This window comes from Lepisma saccharinum, chromosome 2 (genome assembly GCF_977018435.1).
Source record: "Lepisma saccharinum chromosome 2, izLepSacc3.1, whole genome shotgun sequence".
Taxonomy (NCBI): Eukaryota; Metazoa; Arthropoda; class Insecta; order Zygentoma; family Lepismatidae; genus Lepisma; species Lepisma saccharinum.
In genome coordinates this window covers 34,396,460-34,416,785 of record NC_139230.1, presented here as the reverse complement: position 1 = coordinate 34,416,785, position 20,326 = coordinate 34,396,460, and the positions used below count along the sequence as shown (strand labels likewise).

Sequence of the window (20,326 nt, the reverse complement as noted above, 5' to 3'; positions counted from 1 at the left end):
ATTTTTAGCATTGTGCATAAAACTTTCAGGAGCATTGTGACATTACTTGCACTGTAAATTCACAATAAAAGTATCGAAACATAATGCACGATTTAGGAAGAGCATGGGTGGAGTGAATGGGCAAAGAAAGACAAGTCATCTATTTAGTGACCATGATAACATGTTTCTGCAGCTAGAAAAACAGACAGACTGCAATGGTATTACATGTGAGTGAAATTAAACAATGTGTTTCAATATGGTGAATGAAAAACTGATTCTCCTCATGTTGCACGCATGCTCTATATCTTGCTCTCTTTTTTCCAAAACTGTCTACAATGAATTTTCGGAGTATAAGGAACTAAGTTCAGTCATTGTATGATAATTCGTGGGTCCACAATTTGGCAGTAAAACTTTTAAAATTATATTTCATAGTTTAGGAGAGGAGTGGTGGTAAAATCACAAACATACATTTTGCCATAAATGTAAAGCTTTTGAGTTGCAATTTTTAGAGTTACAAGATAATTTAAAGAATTGGTGTCATATTGTATTTGAGAAAAAATTGTAACTATGTTTAAAGATGGTGGGCGACAGACTGATTTAACATGCCTTGTGGGAGCTTTAAGTTATGCAAAAATTTGAGGTTAGATTTTCGTAGATTAAGAAAACCAAGTCTCAGCTACGTTAGGACATTACTTGAGCTTGAGGTTTTTAATAAAGACTCTGTAATATAGTGTGTGGTTTAGGAAGGATGGGGGAAAGTCACCAATTTTGAGACCACGATATATGTAGGAAATTTAGAGTTCTTAAGCTGAAATTCATGTCTGAACTAGACACACCCAGGGAATGATTTTATTTTGCATTTATTGAAAGCGCAAGATGGAGGATGAAAAATTGATTTTTCATATTCTGAGGTAGCTCCAAATTCTGATGCCACTTTCAAATATCTGCCTAAACTACATTTTTGGACATTTAGAAAAGAGACTAAAATATTTTAGGGCATTTCTTACGCTATGGCTTGACAAATATATATTTTTAAATATAGTGCATATGTATGTTGAGATCCAAATTGGGATCACTAATGTTTTATTCATGGGAACTGTTAGTTTCATAACCACCAGATATTTTGGGGGATGGCCATTTGGATGAAATCAGTCAAAACAATTAAATATGTCAGCCTTATAATTTTGGCATGGTAATACATGGAAGAGATATTTAAACTTGAAACATTCAAAAAAAATATTAGAAAACACAACTGTGAACAAACTGTATTCAAGCAGATTTAAAAGTGTGTGTATGCAGCTACAGTGTGTTGTAAAGGTAAAGTTCCCCATACATATAGCACAGTGCCATGAAAGCACATTCACGGGATATGGGGCAGGGCCCGACATATTCTTGATCTCTGCCATTTTGAAGGTGATGTGATCACAACCAAACTCCGGCTGCCTTTACACCCCCACCCCCCCCTCCTCCCTGACCCATTGACTTGAGACCGGGTGAGTTCCAGAGCTGCTTTATGCAGGGACAAGACCAGAAAAATTCAGACCTTAGATCAACCACCCCAAGATTCGAATCAGTGTCTTCTGCATGAGCAGTCAGACAGCCCGTCTATTTTTATTTTTTTTTATTTTACATTTGTAATAAAAGTAATACTCCTAAGCAGTAGTATTTCCCTTTTTCTCAAACATCAATTTTCTCTATTTTCTTCGTATTTTCATTGGGACAAACAAACATCCACGTAGGAACAAAGATTCTAACCCGGGACCCCTGGCAGTGTGCTGTGCTAACCACTCTGCCACGGAGGTTGACTAAATCACCACAGCTATCAAGTATTAGTATAGTATTGCAATGTGCAATCCTGGGAACTGATCAGATTTATTAACTGTTACACAATCCAGGAAGAGTAGAATCAAACTGTTGGTCAATTTTTTCAGAACATAGTATTTTAGATAATTAAATAATTTGTCCCGCACTGTGGCTGTGCAGTCATGCTTTGGGCTCCGGCTATGGGACGCGTGCAGGTTTGAGTCTCCTTGGGGAAATGTAACTGAGATTTCGGCCTGTGTACGAGACTGGTGAACACTCACCATCATGATTAATTTGGGGAGCTACAAATGAGTAGCATAACCCGGTCATGAAAACCTACAATTACAACTGGGGGTTCGTCGTGCTGACCACATGCCATCCCGTAACTGGTTGCATAATCTTCCACCTCAGAGTAGGATCAAGTGGGAGTGCGGCCGACTGTCGGTAGGTAGGCCATGGCCTTCAATGGTCTGTTGTGGGACAGGTTATGTATGTTTTGAGTTTGACCTTAACTGTCCTCGGTTCGATACCCGGTGGAGGCACATAGTGGTTTGTATTCCACTTTAAACTGTAGGTCCAGTCCCGATTAGCCTTACTGTGCATAAATGGACTTAAAACACCACAAGCCAATCCAATCAATTCTTAACTATGTTAACAGAAAATATTAAATAGTTTTTGATTCAGTGTACTAAAACAATACAAATTGAATGTTCCAACATATTACTATGAGAGAAAAATATATATATTTATAAACATAACCTGAAAAAAACCCAATAAAACCCAGGTTGTTTTTTTTTAAAGACCCAAGCAAAATGCCAACCCTGCATAGGAGGAGTGTAAACAGTGGCGGAGCGTGACCTTTCCAACAGTGTAAGCCTATCATGATGAAGGTTATTTCCCGTTGTGCTTATTTTTGGGCTGACATGGTTAGTGATTTATCCACACACATCGACCCCCGCCCCCCCCCCCAATTTTTTCAGAACACTTCCCTGGAATTTTTCACCAAATTAAAAATTCTGGATATCTGATAATTAAGTCAGTGTTATTCCTATCACAATGAGTAACGTAACGATAAAAAATATGCAAAGTTAGATAAAATGAATAATAATAATAATAAACAAACGAAAACAGAAGGAAACAGAAAAGTGCTGAATACTTTTTACAACCGCATAACCAAGTATCAGCTCCGTATCATGAATCGCAAAATCGGCGCACTTTATTTTTCGTTTCTGTTACTATGTCTGCTAGAGAAGGAAGGGGTGGGCCTACCTATATCCACAAGTTTTCTTCTTGGCAGCAAAATCCTTGCTGGACAACGGCATCTTCAAAAAGTTCTCCACCCCACCGCACAATCACACCCATTTTATTCCATAATGCACTTCACTACTGTATTACACCACAGCACAGGGACGACAGTCCGCTTTTCAATAGATGGATTTCGCAAAAGCAATAGCTACCTCGAGACTTTAACAAACACACAGGAAGAAGGGGAAACAAAAAGAAACCAGATCCAAAATCGGTCACTGCTCAAAGCAGTGATCTTTCCGACTGTGAGGGGAATATCCCTTTCGGATATAAATAAATTCCCTCTCTTGCCTTAAAATTCCCTATATTTAGTAAAAAAAAAATACAATATAAAATATAAAAGAAATGCTCACAAATTGTAGGGATATATCCAGAAATTTCTATCAAAGGACATGTAAGTGTTTTCTTAGGATAGTGTAAAAGCAAATCTAGCACCTAAAAGATCATAAACAGGCTTTTCGTACGTTGTTCGAAGAGTGTTTGAATCACGGACTATGTAATTAATAATATTTGGTTCACATTTGACATGACATTTGTAAAATTGGTTCAATCTTCAGTTTTCATTAACATTTATTTATTTATTTACTTATTTATTTCACTTTTTAGCTCAATTATTACCAGCTGAGTTCATACATAAACATAAACAGAGTCTTAATATGTCTAATGTTTATGCTCTCCTACAAGCGAAAAACAGAAACAACAAGAATTTAGCACATCAATGTGTATCTAGTTTTCCCGTATCCGGCTCATTTCTAGGTTTCTCCTTTTTCCCCTTCCTGTTAGTTTTTTGCTTCAGAATTCCCTGTTCCTGGGAAAAAAAACCCTCCTTGAAGCACCACCGGCTCAAATTTCCTTTACAGTCAACCATTCATACCCGACAACGCTGGAGCCCCTCCTCTTACAGGACCTGTGTCTCGCTGACGCGTATTCAGTGAAGCCAACCCAAGCATAATGGTGCTAAATCTCGCACAAGTTTAAAAAGTCGTTTGTAAGTTGGAGATATAAATAAAACAACAGGGCCGCTTTTCGTTGTGGTTGAATTTTCTCAAACTTTTCACATAACGTGGAACCCATGTCGTTGGTTGAACCATTCAAATTTATATTTGTTTTTGTTATAAATTAATATTTATAATATGAAAATCCCAGAAGAATTTAGTAGTATGTAGAATAATTTCGGAGTTTAAACGACACCATGGATGTCCAGAAGGGGCAAGGGGAGGAGGCACTTCCTGAAAAATGAATGTCAACCATTTTCACACATATAATTTCATTTCAGTCACATCAAATTGTTAATTATTGTAAGGGCGTTGCAGAAAAATGTTAACTTCAAATTGAATTAGTATATTTTGAGAAGGGAAATATACCTAGTTTACCCCAACCCCTGAAAAAATACTTTGCTTAATCCTCCCTGGTGGAAAGAAATACTGCGGACGTCCATGAACAACACTTTTTCTAAACATGAGGTTTGCAACACTGCTGTAAGCCTCTGCCCGTAGGTTTACACACCTAGGGTTTCGACGCGCTCTTCTCCCTATATTCCTCGTTCTTCTCCTTCCAGATACGGTGGGCGACGGTAGGCACTGCTCCTTCGCGGTCAGAAATTTGTAAGGCAACATTCAGACGGCTTACAACTTTCCCCAAGCAAAAGGCGGGAGTTCTCATGTGCCATCTGGTGAGAAGTGTTGCAATCTAACAAACAGGATCTCGAAGACTGGTATCAGGCCGAGATGAACTTTGAAGTTTTTACGAATTTTGCCATATAATTACATACATTTTACTAGAATTAATAAAGTGTAAGCCCGGCTTACACGGCTTACATGGACGCTCCGCGCCTGAGTGTAAATGAGTATGTTGAGTTGAGGAAAAGCCAGTGGCTATGGCCTGATTTAAGGTCAATACTTTTCCGGCATTATGGTATTTCACAAACTCTTAATTATCCTGGAAATTATGCAAAATTGGAAGTATCTTTTATTCTACACCAGTCTCGTGTGAAAAACTTAATTTTGTGATTACATAACATATAGTTTAACATTCTGACTTGATAAACTGATGCATATAATTGGAGTAGAATAGTTGCAAACAAGTATTAATTAATATGTTGAACAACTTTTAGTTATTACAATCTTGAAGTATCAGTATCGGTGGGTATCAGTGAGAGTATCAGCATCAGTATCCATTCAGCCCTAGTCTAATTGTCATATGGAGTATGATTTTCATGTTAACTTTATGTAGTATGAAGTGTTTGCAAGATGGATAGAAAAATGTCAAACAATGGTGAGCATGCACACAAGAAAAAAAAATATTGAATGTAAAAAGACCCAAATCTATTCTACACATAATGTTAAACCAGAAATATCTGTGTGTCCACATGCACAGGGGAGAGGTTTCCCTATGTCTTTACAAATTATAAACACATGAAAATGTAACTAAATAAATCATCTCTAATAAGCAACACAGAGTGGAGTACACATATTATACGTGTATATCTGTTCATGACCACCCTATTTAATATTTTGAATTTTTCATGTAGGAACAAGAGGCACAGCATAACCTATTCCTGTTATATACTTTGCATATTTTGGATTTTGATTCCTTAATTTCAATCCTTCCTTTATTTTTTATAGATATGTTACATAAAATCAATAATAAACAAATCTAAGTTTGGTTACAAACATAGTTTTAATCTAATTTGTCATTTTTCTCTACAAAGATCTAGTCATAACAGAAGCGTTAGCCATGACACAAATGCTGTTTAAGAGTACAGGAAATAGTAAATTTGCACAAACTTTCCACAGAAAAGTAAGATACCCAAGTTCTTTTAGCTGCTGTAAAAGTGTTTTCTTAGGTAACTGTTCAGAATGTTTAATGACTTTCTGCAAGTTTCTAGAAGTAGTAGTAGTTAGTGCTTTAGGATACTGGAAATGATAATGGTAGCAAGTTTGAAGCTTGGAGAAACTAATTAGCACAGTTAAAAGCTTCACTAAGTATTAGTTACTGGACGAATTATGATTTGAAATGTAGCTTATGTGAGCTGACATTCTTGGTTTCTGGTCGACTTGGACACAAGTTTTCGTGGATTTTCTTGTTGGAGACCAGATATTATGTGATCAGGTGTTTAAAGCATTTAGGGACGTAATTTTAATGCTTAGAGCCCTAAACCTAACCAAACGACAAAAGCATTTGGCAGCAAATTACCCCTTTGCACCCACTCATGTGAGGTAGATAGCAGCAGCAGTCCGTAAAAGAATGGCTGATTGTGAATAATCCTGTAGGAGTATATGAAATGGAAAAATCAGTTCTCCAGAAAATGAAGTAAGTAATCACTAAGACTATTAAAAATAGGACCATGTAAAAAATGCCTGTGCACCAAGATAAATTCGGAATTAAACAATTGTTACTTGGGCCTTTTCTTCTTTTTAAAAATGTATTACGCACATTAGAACAAGTCCCTTACATTGAAAGAGGAACACAAATTGAGAGTATTTGAAAATAAGATCCTTAGGATAATATTTGGACCTAAAAGGGACGAGGAGACAGGTGAGTGGAGAAGGTTACATAATTTAGAACTACATAATTTGTATTCATGTCCAGATATTATTAGAATGATTAAATCAAGAAGACTTAGGTGGGCAGGCCATGTGGCACAAATAGGAGAGGAAAGAGGAGTTCACAGAATTCTTGTTGGGAAACCTGATGGTAAGAGATCTATAGGAAGGCCAAGACGAAGATGGAGGGACAACGTTGAGATGGACCTAAAGGAAATCGGTAGAGATGGAAAAGAGTATATAGATCTTGCTCAAGATAGGGACAGATGGAAGGCCTGTGTTGCTGCAGCCATGAACCTTCGGGTTTAAGAAGGCTAGAGAGTTAGTTAGAACAAGCAGCATTTTCAAATATACTAAAGTAACCTGCCTAACCTACTCACATATGTATTTTTGAAGAGAAATTACATTTCTTCAGATTAAAAAATGTTAACATGTAAAGGAGAAACTTGCAATATACTAATGCAATATAAGAGAACCAGTTCAACATAAGCATGAAATAATTTTGGTAGGAGAATAATATTCCACACAAATGTAAAGCCAACAATTCTGCAAAATGTTAAGTGAATATAGCCTACCTAGGAAAAATCCTTCTGCAAGAAATTTGATTAAAAGTTTAGTATCCCCAAAACGTATGAAATTAATTTATTTTCTTGTTTTTCACATTGGTACTTACGCATTCTGTATTCCTAAGGATTCTTTAAGGTGCCATTTCGTTTCTTTCATGCAAATAATGTCAATTTTTGACATATCGAGTAATTCTTGTTTGTTCGTTTTCGCTTGCGTTACACGCAATATGGCGGAGAAATCTTGACTAGCGTTGTCCATGATCAATGTTATGCAGTGTTGCAACCTTAATCAAAAAATACCTACTTTCGTGTTATTGATTATGTATTTTTTTTTCCAGATTCGAAAACCCCACGAACCATTCATAAATAGCCCCTCGAACCATGCATGGATAGCCCCACTAACCATTCATAAATAGCCCCATGTACCATGCACGGCAAGGGTAGGTTAGGTCCGGTTAGGTTAGGCAAACAGTTAAAATTGTCACGTTCTTGGAAAACAACGGTGTGGTTGGAAACACTGACCGGGGGTTACATCATTGAATGCACGCAACATTTGATTCACATAGTGGAAGGACATAGAGGCAACAGCTTTCGTGCATTGGAGAGACATTAATCTTCAAAAATACATGATTTACCGACTAAATAAATTAAGCGATGGGAAAAAACACTTCCACGACCTTTCAAAAGTGTACGGAAAGTCAGTTCGGTAAGTACTTTCTCCTGTAAAATTGAAGAAACAAGTTTCGGGCATACTAAAATTTTACCGTACATGAACAGTTATTGTTGTCAGTAGTACAGTCTTTTTTTAAAAACCAAAATGGTAAAAATCTGATATTCCCCGGACAGCTATAACTTCTTCGTTTTGTCATTTTTTGACATTTGTACTTACCTATCTGCTTCGCAGAACATTCTTTAAGGTGTATTCACGTTTTTCGTCCTGGAATGGGTGGGAAATTTAAACTATTTTTTTTTTTTTTTTGGTATAATTTATCAATACAGGGAATTTCTCCAATTTGTTTGAAATTTCGGATACTTACTAATTTGGGTCTCCTAATCACGAATCTGCACTTAAAATTTGGCGCTCACTTTTCGAAATTCCTGAATTATGGCTAGCCCCACGGGACCATTGGCGCTAGCCCCACGAACCATTGGCGCGTGGTTAGGTTAGGCTAGGTTAGGAAACATAGTTAAATTTTAGGGTCGTAGTAATATCAGGAATATATTTATTTCATTCTTTAAGTATTCGAAACCGAATGACTGACCCTCTTATTTTGCAAGTTTGACACGTGAGCGCCAAATTTTAACTTCAGATTCGTGATTAGGAGCCCTAATTTAGTGAGTATGCCGAATTTCAAACAAAATGGAGAAATTCCCGGTATTGTAAAATCGCTCCTTTTTTTTTTTTTGAAATTTTTGAGTCCAAATTTCCCACCGATTCCGGGCTCTGTCCCTGGGGTAATTTACCTACTGCCCCCAACCGCTCAGGCTCCCCAACTTTATCTATAGAGTCCCTGTTAAAGGCATGTTAGAAATTGGCCGGAGTCACCCTCCCCCAAATGAGCCCCAAATGTAATGTAATGGATTTGAAGAAATCCGTTACATCACACAAAACACCTTGCAGATGTTAGACTATGCTACAGGAACTTATTACCGTAAGTAGTTTCTTCTGTAAAAATGAAGAAATCTGTCCGGGGAATATCAGATTAGTACCACAAAAATGTACACTGCATATTACATATGCTAAATAATAATACATGAGAAGAAAACAACAACTTGAAAAAACAAAAATGTACACTGCATATTACATATGCTAAATAATAATACTTGGGAAACAAACAACAACTTGAAAGTACAATATTTGGAAATGTTGACATGAAAGAGAATTCAAAGCAACTTTCTGATATTGTACAGAACTTCATGTGCAATCGCAATGGCCTTCCAGAGTTTAGAACTGAAGAGTATACTTTATCCCCTCCACCTTTACCCAGCAAATATACACAGGCACACATTACACTTCAACTTCATCATGGGAACCACAATAAAACAAGACTCAACGTTCTACAATATCAGATAAAATCCTTGTGCAAGCATAATACTACATTCAGGATATTATGTGGATACAATATAAGAGAATTGCATTTTACTGATAAATATAGGGTCGACTGAATTAATGTTATAATCTAGACAAGTCTTCTCAAACACAATCGTGCATCGTAAGAGAGGTATCATTGATTCATTAAGTTCAAATTTACTGTTGTAAAAATACTATTCATATTCCTTCAATGGGAACAAATGCAATTTTGGGTAACATCAATTTTGAAATATACTATATGGCACATGCTTCTAATTTCCACAGTAGAGAAAAATCACCGCACGAAATTATACACGCAGGCTAGGTTTACTTAAATTTTAAAAATAAAATCCACAAAGAATTAAAGTTGTCCATTTGTTGGTTTTTTGTACAAAATATGAATGACTTGGGCTAATTGTTTTATATTTAATATGGCCCAAAACGGATATACTATCTGACGTTTATCTTAACATGCCGGTTTAAATTTCCAAATAATTTATACCATGGATTATGTACATATGTTTTCGACATTTATAATGCGTCTGTATATCTATATATAACCATCAATAATACAGTAACGCTATTAATACTTACCTCTTTCATCGTTTGAAACTTTTTTGAGCAAATTATTTATACGATAAACAAATCATCTCCCATCGTCTGCTTAGATGAGAGCAAACTGTGCAGACGGTTACAACCACCAATAGAATAGCTCCGCGTGAGGTTGAAACTACTGACATCTACAAATCGTGAATGGTTGTGTGTCGAAAAATGGATAGAACCACACAGGAGCCGAAGCAACATGCGACACCATGCGACAGTGTCGCGGGCGGCTGTTCTCCAAGATTATGCAAACTGCCGAATCTTTCGAAAACCAGTTTCGACTTATCTTTTTACACTGCCGTGTTCTGCAGAGTTCGAGTTCGTTCAGACGTGGCCCTTACCCAAAGGAGGGGCCATGCTCCCCCCCTCGAACTATGAAATATATTTATAAAAACCTACGATCAAAATAGCATTGACAGTTTCGTAGATTTTGCAAGAATTTCGATTTCGTCCTTGTACAGTGGGATCCATGAGTATTACCGTGCAAATTGCCCATCACCATGTTCATGCACTTTATTTGACCCAATTAGAGCTTCAAGAATTAAAAGAAAACTCAAAACAAGCTCTTGATAACTTCTGCACCAGCATACATAAAAACTCATCGCTTAAAAATTCATAGGATGTAAGAGAAAAATTAATGAAAATAGTCATGGACAATTTGCACGATAATACTCATGGATCCCACTGTACATGTGAATGTTTGTTTGTTTGTTAACATTAGGGTGTGTGTTTCAACATAAATTTGTTGTAAAGAGAGGCAGGCTCTAGAAGTCTGCAGTCTGCAATATTGAATAATTTTAGTTTTATAAACTAAGTAACTTATAACTAGAGCCCGGAAGTTTGGCAAAATGCCTCTTCTTATCTACTGCATATATTGATAATTTTTTTCCGGATATACGTTTCTTATGTTGTTTCGAATGTTTTGCCTATTTGGGACCCCACTGCCTATTTTTAATTATAATGCCTTTTTTGGCCTTTTTTCAATGAAATTAGACCATTTTTTTTTTAAAAAAAAATGTGTATATAAATTATTTTTCTCCCAAAAGACGTTGTTGGCATTTATTTTTCTTCCTTTTATTATGTGAATAATTTTCGCCTTATTTAAGTAATATTGAACTCATGCATGTTTCAACATTGCTGAAGGAGAAAAGTGTGAGAAAAATGTATTTCATGCTCAGTTAGGATATTGCCTTTCGGTTAACATTTCTTGTGCATGATTGACTGCTGAAGTGGACAGGTTGATTTCGAACACAAAGAAGATATTTCTGAAATCTCCCTCTCGAACCCGAAAATTTAAGGAAGTTGCATCTGAGCAACCGCAACCAGTCTTGACCAGATGGGGAACCTGGATATCAGAAGCTATATATTATGCTAACAACCTTGAAAAAATTAGTGAGGTGATAGATGCTCTTCCAGAAAATGAAGCGGCTTCATTTCGTGAAGTGATAAAACTCCTGTGCTATTCAAGTTTATTTTTGTACATTATGGTGCATTGTCAGAGACAATTACAATTATAGCATCCATGAAAATCTACGAGGAATCTATGCAGCAGATGATGGAAGTGCCAGGAGAAAAGGGGTCAGCTGTTGCGGAAAAGTGCAAACGGGTAGTGAGTGCAAATGAGGACTTGAAACAATTGAAAACAATTTGTGATATTTTAAAAGGTGAAAATGCTGTTACCAAAATGAGTCCAGCTACATTAGCTTGTTTTATGTATGCTCCAATAACTTATGTCTAAGTAGAAATAATATTTTCTATTATGAAAAACATTCTCTCTGACAGACGACTATCAATGAATGATGAGAACTTAAAAAAACACCTTGTAGTTATGTGCAATCAAGACGGAGAAAATTGAAATGCTCTTCCCAATGTAGATCTTAACATTTTGCCAGAAATTATAGATAAAAGTAAGAGACTTCCAAATGTGCCTTTTTCGGTTTATTTTGCCTTTTTTTTCATTTTTTGTGCCTATTTTCCACATTATAAATGCCTTTTTGCCTGCCTATTTTAACGAAAATAAATGCCTGAACTTCCGGGCTATTGATGCAACTGTGCATAAAGTGGACTTAAAACACCAACTCAGTCAGTTAATCAATGCAGCGCTACGAGACGTCCTGATATATTCGGGACAGTACCGTGTCCCAGCGCTTCAGGGTGCCCCGTGCCAGATAAAAATAATTGATTGTGCACAGTTTATTGTGGGTTTATATGTTCCTGGTGGTTCGATTGAAGCAACTAATCGGACTTCTCATAACTACATTGATCCTTTTGACACTTAAAAATATCCCAAATTATAGAAATCGTATTTTAAACAAGTACTAAATAAATTTCTTGTTCAAACATTTCAATCAAAAATAGCTCATATGCACTATTAATTTAATTATAAAATCAGGACGTGGTAATATTAATTTACATGAAACAATGTAAATTCACCACAGCGCATCAAAATTAAATATAATGAACGTCTAACACCCGCTTTAGACGAAAGCATTTTCCTTAGCATTTTTCTTAACATATATGCCATGACCAAAATGCTATCGTGTAAAGCGAGAAATCTTATGGCATTTCAGATGCCATGGCATACTTCATGGCATTTCTCAAGGATAGTATCCGTCCTATTTCCGTAGCATTTTTCGTAACATAACCAATCAGAAGCGACCTCTAGATCACGAGCGCAGTTGTAATGGCAGCCGCGTGAGATGTAAACAACGTATCACTTCACATTTTTAAAACACGATAATTATTCAACCGAGAGGAATTACGCTTCGTATTAAATGGTTTTAGGTAGAGAAGCATGGCACTGATTAAATATATACTTTACAACGTTTACTGTGCACGTTTGGAATAATATTTTGTACTGCGAAAAAAGCCACCTCATCTGGTTACCCCGAACGCATTAATTGGTTGGTTCACAACTTCACCACTGCGGATCCTATCGAGACGAGACATGGCAGCCTTGGTCTCGTTCTCGTTGAGAGTTTTAAATGTCTGTCTCGTGTTTATTTGTAAATGTCTCATTGACAGTCTCGTCTCGATTTATAAACATCCGTCTCGGTTTGGGAGGGCACTTCTCGTTCTCGTCTCAAGTCTAGAAAAATATGGAATTAACAACGTATGCAAAGGCTTATCATTATAAATACAAAAAAAAAAAACTTTGTTTTTTACTTCTCGTTTCGACGGTACGAGCCCTCGAAAACTGAATATTATCCTGCTTATATAGTCTATGCAAACCAAACCGTAGATTCAGAATTACCAGGAATGAACTGGCGTTGTATTTATTATACACAAAATTTATGATTTATCTGAGGGAGTCGCATGTTCCAGGTTTGACTCTCGACCTGGGTATGACTGTTTCCTTGTGAGTGACATTTCATTGAACTTAAAATTGTTACATGGGAGGATGTTGGCTGGAGACTTTGGGGACAGCTAGGAGGCTGCTTCTATTGTTAATGTTAGTGTTGCTCACGAGACGAGATATTTTCCGTCTCGTCTCATAAAAGGAGATGGGACAAGTGAATGTTTTCGAAATGAGATGGGACAGAAGAAAAAGTTCGTCTCGTATCGTGACAGGTTGGATGATACTTAGATTGTGCTTGTTGTTGGTGGTGGTAGTGTGTGTGTGTGGGGGGGGTCCTCCTGCACTCCGACTTCGAATACTGCTAGCAGTCATTCATCTTCATTGTAGCGATTAGCCAAAAGTAGGAAGAAATATGATGTTAGAGAAGATACATACTAAATTAACCACGCGTTCTCATCGTTGCGGTTAAACAAAGTGACGGAAAAGCTACGTCAAAGTAGGATAAATACTAAAATTTGCAATATATATATTAACTGAAGAAAACTGTCATTTACTGAAGGAAATTGAAAAACTCCCCGTACCTTTTTATACCGTATCACCTCTTATATTGCAGAAATTGGCGTGTAAACCAGAGTGTTCTAAACGTATTATCTTAAAATTTGCGAAGAAAATATTATGACGAAAATAATTGTAATTCCAGAAAAGGCATTCCTATAACATTAAGTTCTTGCCAGTCAGAACCAACCTATGTATTCGCAATGAAGAAAGCTGTTCACGTGTTCAGCCATTGACTGTTACAAGTTTTGCTTTGTCACCCTAATGGGAAAACCCTCTACCGAGTGGCTGAATTATAGTAAATATTGCTATACTGCTAGGGCATAATTCATCTCCCAAGAAAAGGAGCACCCTGTTTCGAGCATGACAAGGGCAAGGAAGAAGACAGGAGGGAGGGGAGGACAACTGAAAGCGAAACCTGTGCTTTAAACAATGTCTTGCATTGCCTTTGCTTGGCCAAAATAAACTGTCCTTGTAGCGCTGTAGTAGAATTATCCACCCGCTCAGGCGGGGGGGGGGGGGAGTGGGGAGACGTAGATTAGTCAGCTCTTTCCATTGTGTGGCAAAATTGTTAGGCTATCAACAGCTCGTTCCTCTTTCATTGCAAAGTGAGCATGATGAAAGGGGAAACTGTACATAGCGAAAGCAGATGCGTAATATTGAACGTTTACTCCTCCACACGATCTCGAATGGAATGGGCTTGCAACACTGCTGTATCGTGAACACAGCACTAGCAGTGCGAGTTTAGCCCATAATACCGCGATCTAGAAGAGCAAATCCCTTTTCTTCTCTTGCGTGCTGCAAACAGCGGCCAACGAGCACCCGGCGACTTGTGTTCCGAGCGAACGTATCTCTGCGGCAGGCACTGGTAATGCGAAGCCGATGGGGCGATTGGGCTTCGGAACGTTTGATGTTTTGAAGGAGATAGTGTTCAGTAAATGAGTTTAATAAAAAATAATTGCATTGCAGATTTATTTGGGTGTGCACGTGCGAATAGGCAGAATCCGCTACTGGTCTGGGATACCCCTATTTCTGGATATTTATACATAGTATGCATGTGTGATCCCCCGAAACATCAGGGATGAGGAGAGACTCAACCCTAATCCCTCGCAAGGGCGTATCCAGGTTGTGGGTCCAGGTTCAGAATCCCCCAAAATTCCTTAATTTTTTGTGGATTCTGAAAATAACATCGACTAAGTTTTTTTTTTAAAAAAATGTTTTTGTACAGTAAGTGAAGGTCCTCCTCCGTGGCCGTGCGGTCTAAGGCACCTTGCTTTGGACGGCGGCTGTGGGACGGCATGGGTTCGATCCTGGGTTCAGTCTCCGGGAATTTTCGGCCTGTGTATAGGGCCGGTGGCAACCCACCATCGTGAGGAAATTGGGTCGCGAAGTCCTACAACGGCTGGGGGTTGGTCGGACCGTGCCAACCGTGCCCCTAGTCTGGCTGCAGATCTCCAAGCCCCCTTGGTGGGAGGGCGGCCATCAGTCGGTAGGTAAGCCAGAACCCAATATTGGGCTGTAGCGCTATAGGGTTACTTTTTTTTTACAGTAAGTGAAGTTGATGTGTTTTTTTAAATAATATATGTAGAGGTGAAATACTAAAGAGAAATACATTGCAAATGCATTATGTACCAGACATTAAAAAGAAAAACTATTGTCAATGTGTGAAACTCGATTTCTAGAAAAACTTGATTCACTTCATGTTTTTGTTTAATTTCTTCAATCTTGTCAGTTAAGCAGAGCTGTCCAAGTGAACCATCCCAAGCAAGTGATATTCTATCCGCAGTTGAAAAGAGGACTTTCTTAATTCTACTCTTTATCTGAGAAACGTTTTTCAGTTTTACTGAACAGTTGTCAAAGCATGCTTCACTCTGACCCTCCTCTCCTCGGGGGAATACGATGCACAGGACTCGCGGGTCTTCGTTTCCTTTGGTTCTAGCGTCCTTTTCCTCCCATCAGGGCTCTGGCGCCTGGACCCGCCCCCAGTATAATCCTCTGTGGGGTTATGTGTTGTTCTTACGTGTGCTGAGTGTATCCTTAGCTTCAGCTTTAAGCAATGGTATGGAGATTCTAAGAAAGTTTTATGGGTCTTAGTCTTGGTACGGAACTCGCTTCCGATGAACGTGTTGAAATCAGAACAGTATATTTTACAAGGACCCCGCAAACCCGCGATGCAGGGCTTCTCAAAAGGTTGGTTTCTATTCTCAGTTATTACGTTCTTCTAACTTTGTTCTAGCCATTGGTAATTTTCTATATTAAAATGATATGATTAAAAAAAAAAGTCTTGAACAATTAAGAACTTTGATATATTAAGGAACACTTCTTCTAGATCGTGATGTGACTTTAATGAAGCTGGTATTGCCTCAATGTATACATACTATCATAGTTTAGCCAAGCAGGGGCCGGGGGGGGGGGGCAGCACTCCCTGATACTGCCGTCAACCTCCTTAACATTAGGTAAAACTATTTCGTATAATATAATTTGTTTTCAGTGAAAACCTCCCGTTTATACAAAAATCTGTGACTTTGTTGATGTCATCATGCAAGTTCCCTCCGCATCTGCGTCAATGGTCAACAGATCCGAAGTTTTGGGAACGAAGGGGAGTTTCGTTGCTTCGGCCGGGGGTGGAATGTACTGTAGGCACTATGATTGAATATTGTGCATTCATTTTTTCTTATGTGACATAAATATCTATTTCATCAAAAGTAGTATGGAGTGTGTGGTAAGGGATGATTTCAGTAGCAGTCAATTAACACTACAAGCGATGTTTTAAAAGATATGGAAAAATGTAGTTTTTGTATATTTCTAAATTTTATTTAACTTAATGACACCCCCTCCCCCAATACACACACACATAATTTACCTTCATCTAACTGTGTTAATCTTTTGAAAAATTGACTTGGTTTACAAAGCCTCCCCTGATAACCCGTGACCCCCGCTTGAGATCAATTCTAGCTACGGGCCTGAGTTTAGCTAACAGTAAGAATAAATGGAATTGAATACAACAGAGCATCGATTGGCTGGTTAACGTATTTATCACCGCTTGTTTGTGCAATTATAATACCTAGAGCGGAGAGAACGATGGGAGCAGCATCTCTAATTTAATTTAAAATGTAATATAAATTACATGAATATATAAAAAATAAAATATATAATTATGAATATAATTTATATTAATTAATTACACACACACACACACACACACACACACACACACACACACACATATATATATATATATATATATATATATATATATATATTTAGAAAAAAATGTTGGTGGATTTAAGAACTTGCCCCCCACTCCGAAATAAGTTCAGACGTCCCTCATTCTTTTTAATCCCTCTTCCGACTTTTTTCGAACTGCAGTCGTGGTGCAAAAATCTCTTTTCTTGTTAACTCCCATTTGTAGGTACTCTTCGCAACATCTTAATTGACCGCCCTGAAAAAATTCAAAGTACTGAATTCGTAAATTTGGCAACATGGCGCTTCAGAGTCCACAAATAGTATCCAACTTAGCAAGAGTTTTTTTTTCTTTCTGAACGAAAACGCTCTTGTGAATTTATTTCATTCTATCACATTCCATGAAGTTAGAAACCCTAAACCAGTAATATAATACGCAATTAAACAAAAATCGTAAATTGGAAATACAAATGTTGATATTTTTTTTAAAGAGTATTCGTTCTGAAATAGAAAATAGGGGAATTTATGTGCAGTTGGAAACACTGAACTCGTTCTCCACCACCTGGAGAGAATTGAAATCGCATTTCAATGTAATGAAGCAAATTTCTTTCGATTTTAGGTTAAATTACAGTAAAAATAAATTGCACAATACCGGACGATACTACAAAGTGCGTCTTTTTCCTGATCTGTGGCGAAAAAAAGTTCGGAACTCAGGCAATATGTTACGTATTTCAACTGAGATCAACTTGTTTTACAGAGTTTCACGTTAGTAATCTCCTGGAGCAGTTGGTTAGATGGTCTTCTCGTTTTACTTTTTCGTCAAGAACGAAACATCATAGGTTCAAATCTCACCCACTCCTGATTCTTTTTTTTTATTATTATTATTATTATTTACCGAATACGAAGTGTTGTAATAATGTAATATAAGATTATATCAAATCGCTGTAAATATTTATGCGATGAATACCTCGTGAATGTTTCTGCTCATCTTCTTGATTTTTCAATGATTGGCAGAATTTTTGGCAAGACCTTTGTTTTCATTCAGCTGTCAAAAGCTATGTTAACACACATTAAGAATTAATATATCATAAATACATGTTCTTAAACAGCAACTTGTAATGAAGGTGTCCCCGTTTTAATATCAGGTGGAGGCTCATTGCACAGTGGTTCGGATTCCTGTTTAAACTGTAGGTCCAGTCCCGATTAGCCTATCTGTGCATAAGGTAGACTTAAAACAACGACAACAACAACACACACACACATACCATCACACACATACATACACATACGATGTTCTTTGTTTGTGTTCTTCACTGCGGACCTAAAGTATACAGCGGATTTTTAAATGATACAACCACAAATATTATGCTATATTCATCGTTTGAAACTACCCACCTCAGACTTTACGTCGCATCTTTATGCATCCGGAAATGCTTTGTCATAAATTACAAGAGAGTAAGTAATCTAATATGTCGATGAAGCCCGTTGTTTGGTGGTGGAAACCACTGAAGCAAAGGCGAAGATAGCAACTAAGTGATAATGTAGATTTCTTTGTTTACTTCAAGGTTACATAAAATATACCTTAAGGTTTTGCTTTATAAATCATTCTACTTTCCGGTGGAAGCACATAGTGATTCGGATCCCACTTTAAACTGTAGGTCCAGTCCCGATTAACCTTAATGTGCATAAAGTTGACTTAAAACACCAAATCAACCAATTAATCTCCTTTCAGAGTGGGCCTTCTACGATACTGTAGTCGGCCAGCATCCAAATACAGTTCTGCTTCGCGTACACCAGAGTATATTTAATATTGTGACTAATTTTACTTCAAAACCATAGATTAAAGCGATAATAGTGTCCAGAAAAAGAACCTCAAAGTAGTCTTCGCACAAAGTATTTTAATCCATTGCCAAACAGTTCAGTTAAGAATGATATTATGCTTTTCCATTGAACGTATTTTCGATTCATGGTGAATTTGCTAAAAGGACCATGTCAAGAAATCTAAATATGTAAGTTTTACTAGTAAATGCATTTAAAATGCACGAAACAACAGGGGAGGACAAAAATAAACCTCAAAAATAATTAAAAATGCAACAAAAACTGTTAAAAATACTGACAAATAAACAAAGAAAGCCAAAAAAATGCAAAAAAAATGTATAATAGAAAGTGTTTTCAGGCTCTAACTGAAGGGTAAAGGACATGTTATCAGGTTTAGCATTGTTTTTAAGGTCAGAAAAAAAATGGATTTTTCATCAACTTCCGGACCCTAATTACTAATTAAGACCATTGAAAAGGTTGGAGGGAAGGAGGCGGCTTACTTAAATGTTTCTTGCTGAGGGATCGTATCGTCCCATATCTTCACTTTATAATACAGAAAAAATCAAGTTCATTTTTCGAAAATGATTTGCAGTTTTCCACCACGAGAATATGATTTTTATAGTTTGAAATTCGTTACTATTAGCTTGCAAGGTTTCCATTGTTCTAATTTCGCACATATTTTATATTTCATACGTTGAATATCCCTTTCCTCTCACTTTTCATACAGTCTTTGGAAAAAAGCTGAAGTTTCTTGGCAACCGGTTCTGGTTCAAATGATTCCTTTTCGCTCTCCTGTTCCTACTTTAAACAAACAAGAAAATACTTCGTAACTAAACGATTGCTTGTTCAAAACACGGAAATTTTACACAATTTACAAAATATGACAAAACATCAATAGATATGTTCATCATTTTTCCCTTTCAGCGTTTCTCCATTTTTTCTGAATTCGATTCCTCATGAAAATTGCCATGAGGAAAATATACCTAGGTAGTCATGACATTTTGTGTGAATTGACTTCTTCATACTGGTTACAAATTTTAACATGAGCTACCTGGAGAAGAGGTAGCGTGCTTGATTCTCACGAGGGAGGTCGTAGGTTCGATTCTCCACCTCAGGAGTTTATCGTTGGATGTAAAGTTTATCTACCGTGCTAAGAAGTTAACCTTAATAATCCAATAGCGCAACAGCCCAATATCGGGCCAAGGCTTACCTACCGACTGCTGGCCTCTCTCCCACGCGAGCCACCAACGGACCCCCAGCCGTTGTAGGACTTCGCGACCGGATTACGCTCACTCACTCGGAGCTCCCCAATTTCCTCACGATGGTGGGTTGCCACCGGCCCTATACGTAGGCCGAATGAATTCCGACCAGAGCCGGCTTCGAACCTACGCCGTCCCGCAGCGAACGCTTTAACGCCGTAGCTCGGCTACGGAGGAGGACAAGAAGTTAACCTTGGTCTCTGTATTTCACGAGGTGAAAGGAAATAATAAGAGGAAGTTATTTCGATGATAGGAGCAAATCACATACCACGTGGAATGCACAGAATCAAGTTACGTAGAGCTAAGTCTGTAATGGTGGTTTCGAATATTGCAAAGTTAGT

At 37.5% G+C, this 20,326-nt stretch overlaps 1 protein-coding gene across 3 annotated transcripts in view; it reads right to left on the bottom strand.

Annotated features, from left to right (window-relative positions):
* The window catches only part of Creld (Cysteine rich with EGF like domains), a 134,575-nt gene that overhangs the window by 66,142 nt on the left and 48,107 nt on the right, over nucleotides 1-20,326 (bottom strand). For 2 of the 3 annotated variants that reach the window (XM_083117256.1, XM_083117254.1), the window contains exon 1: nucleotides 9,864-9,983. The exons of the other annotated variant lie outside the window; for it this stretch is intronic. In XM_083117256.1, coding sequence (XP_082973382.1) covers nucleotides 9,864-9,872 — 9 coding nt within the window. In that variant the 5' untranslated portion in view covers nucleotides 9,873-9,983. Of the gene's footprint in view, nucleotides 1-9,863; nucleotides 9,984-20,326 lie in introns of those variants that run through there. 3 annotated transcript variants of the gene reach the window in all.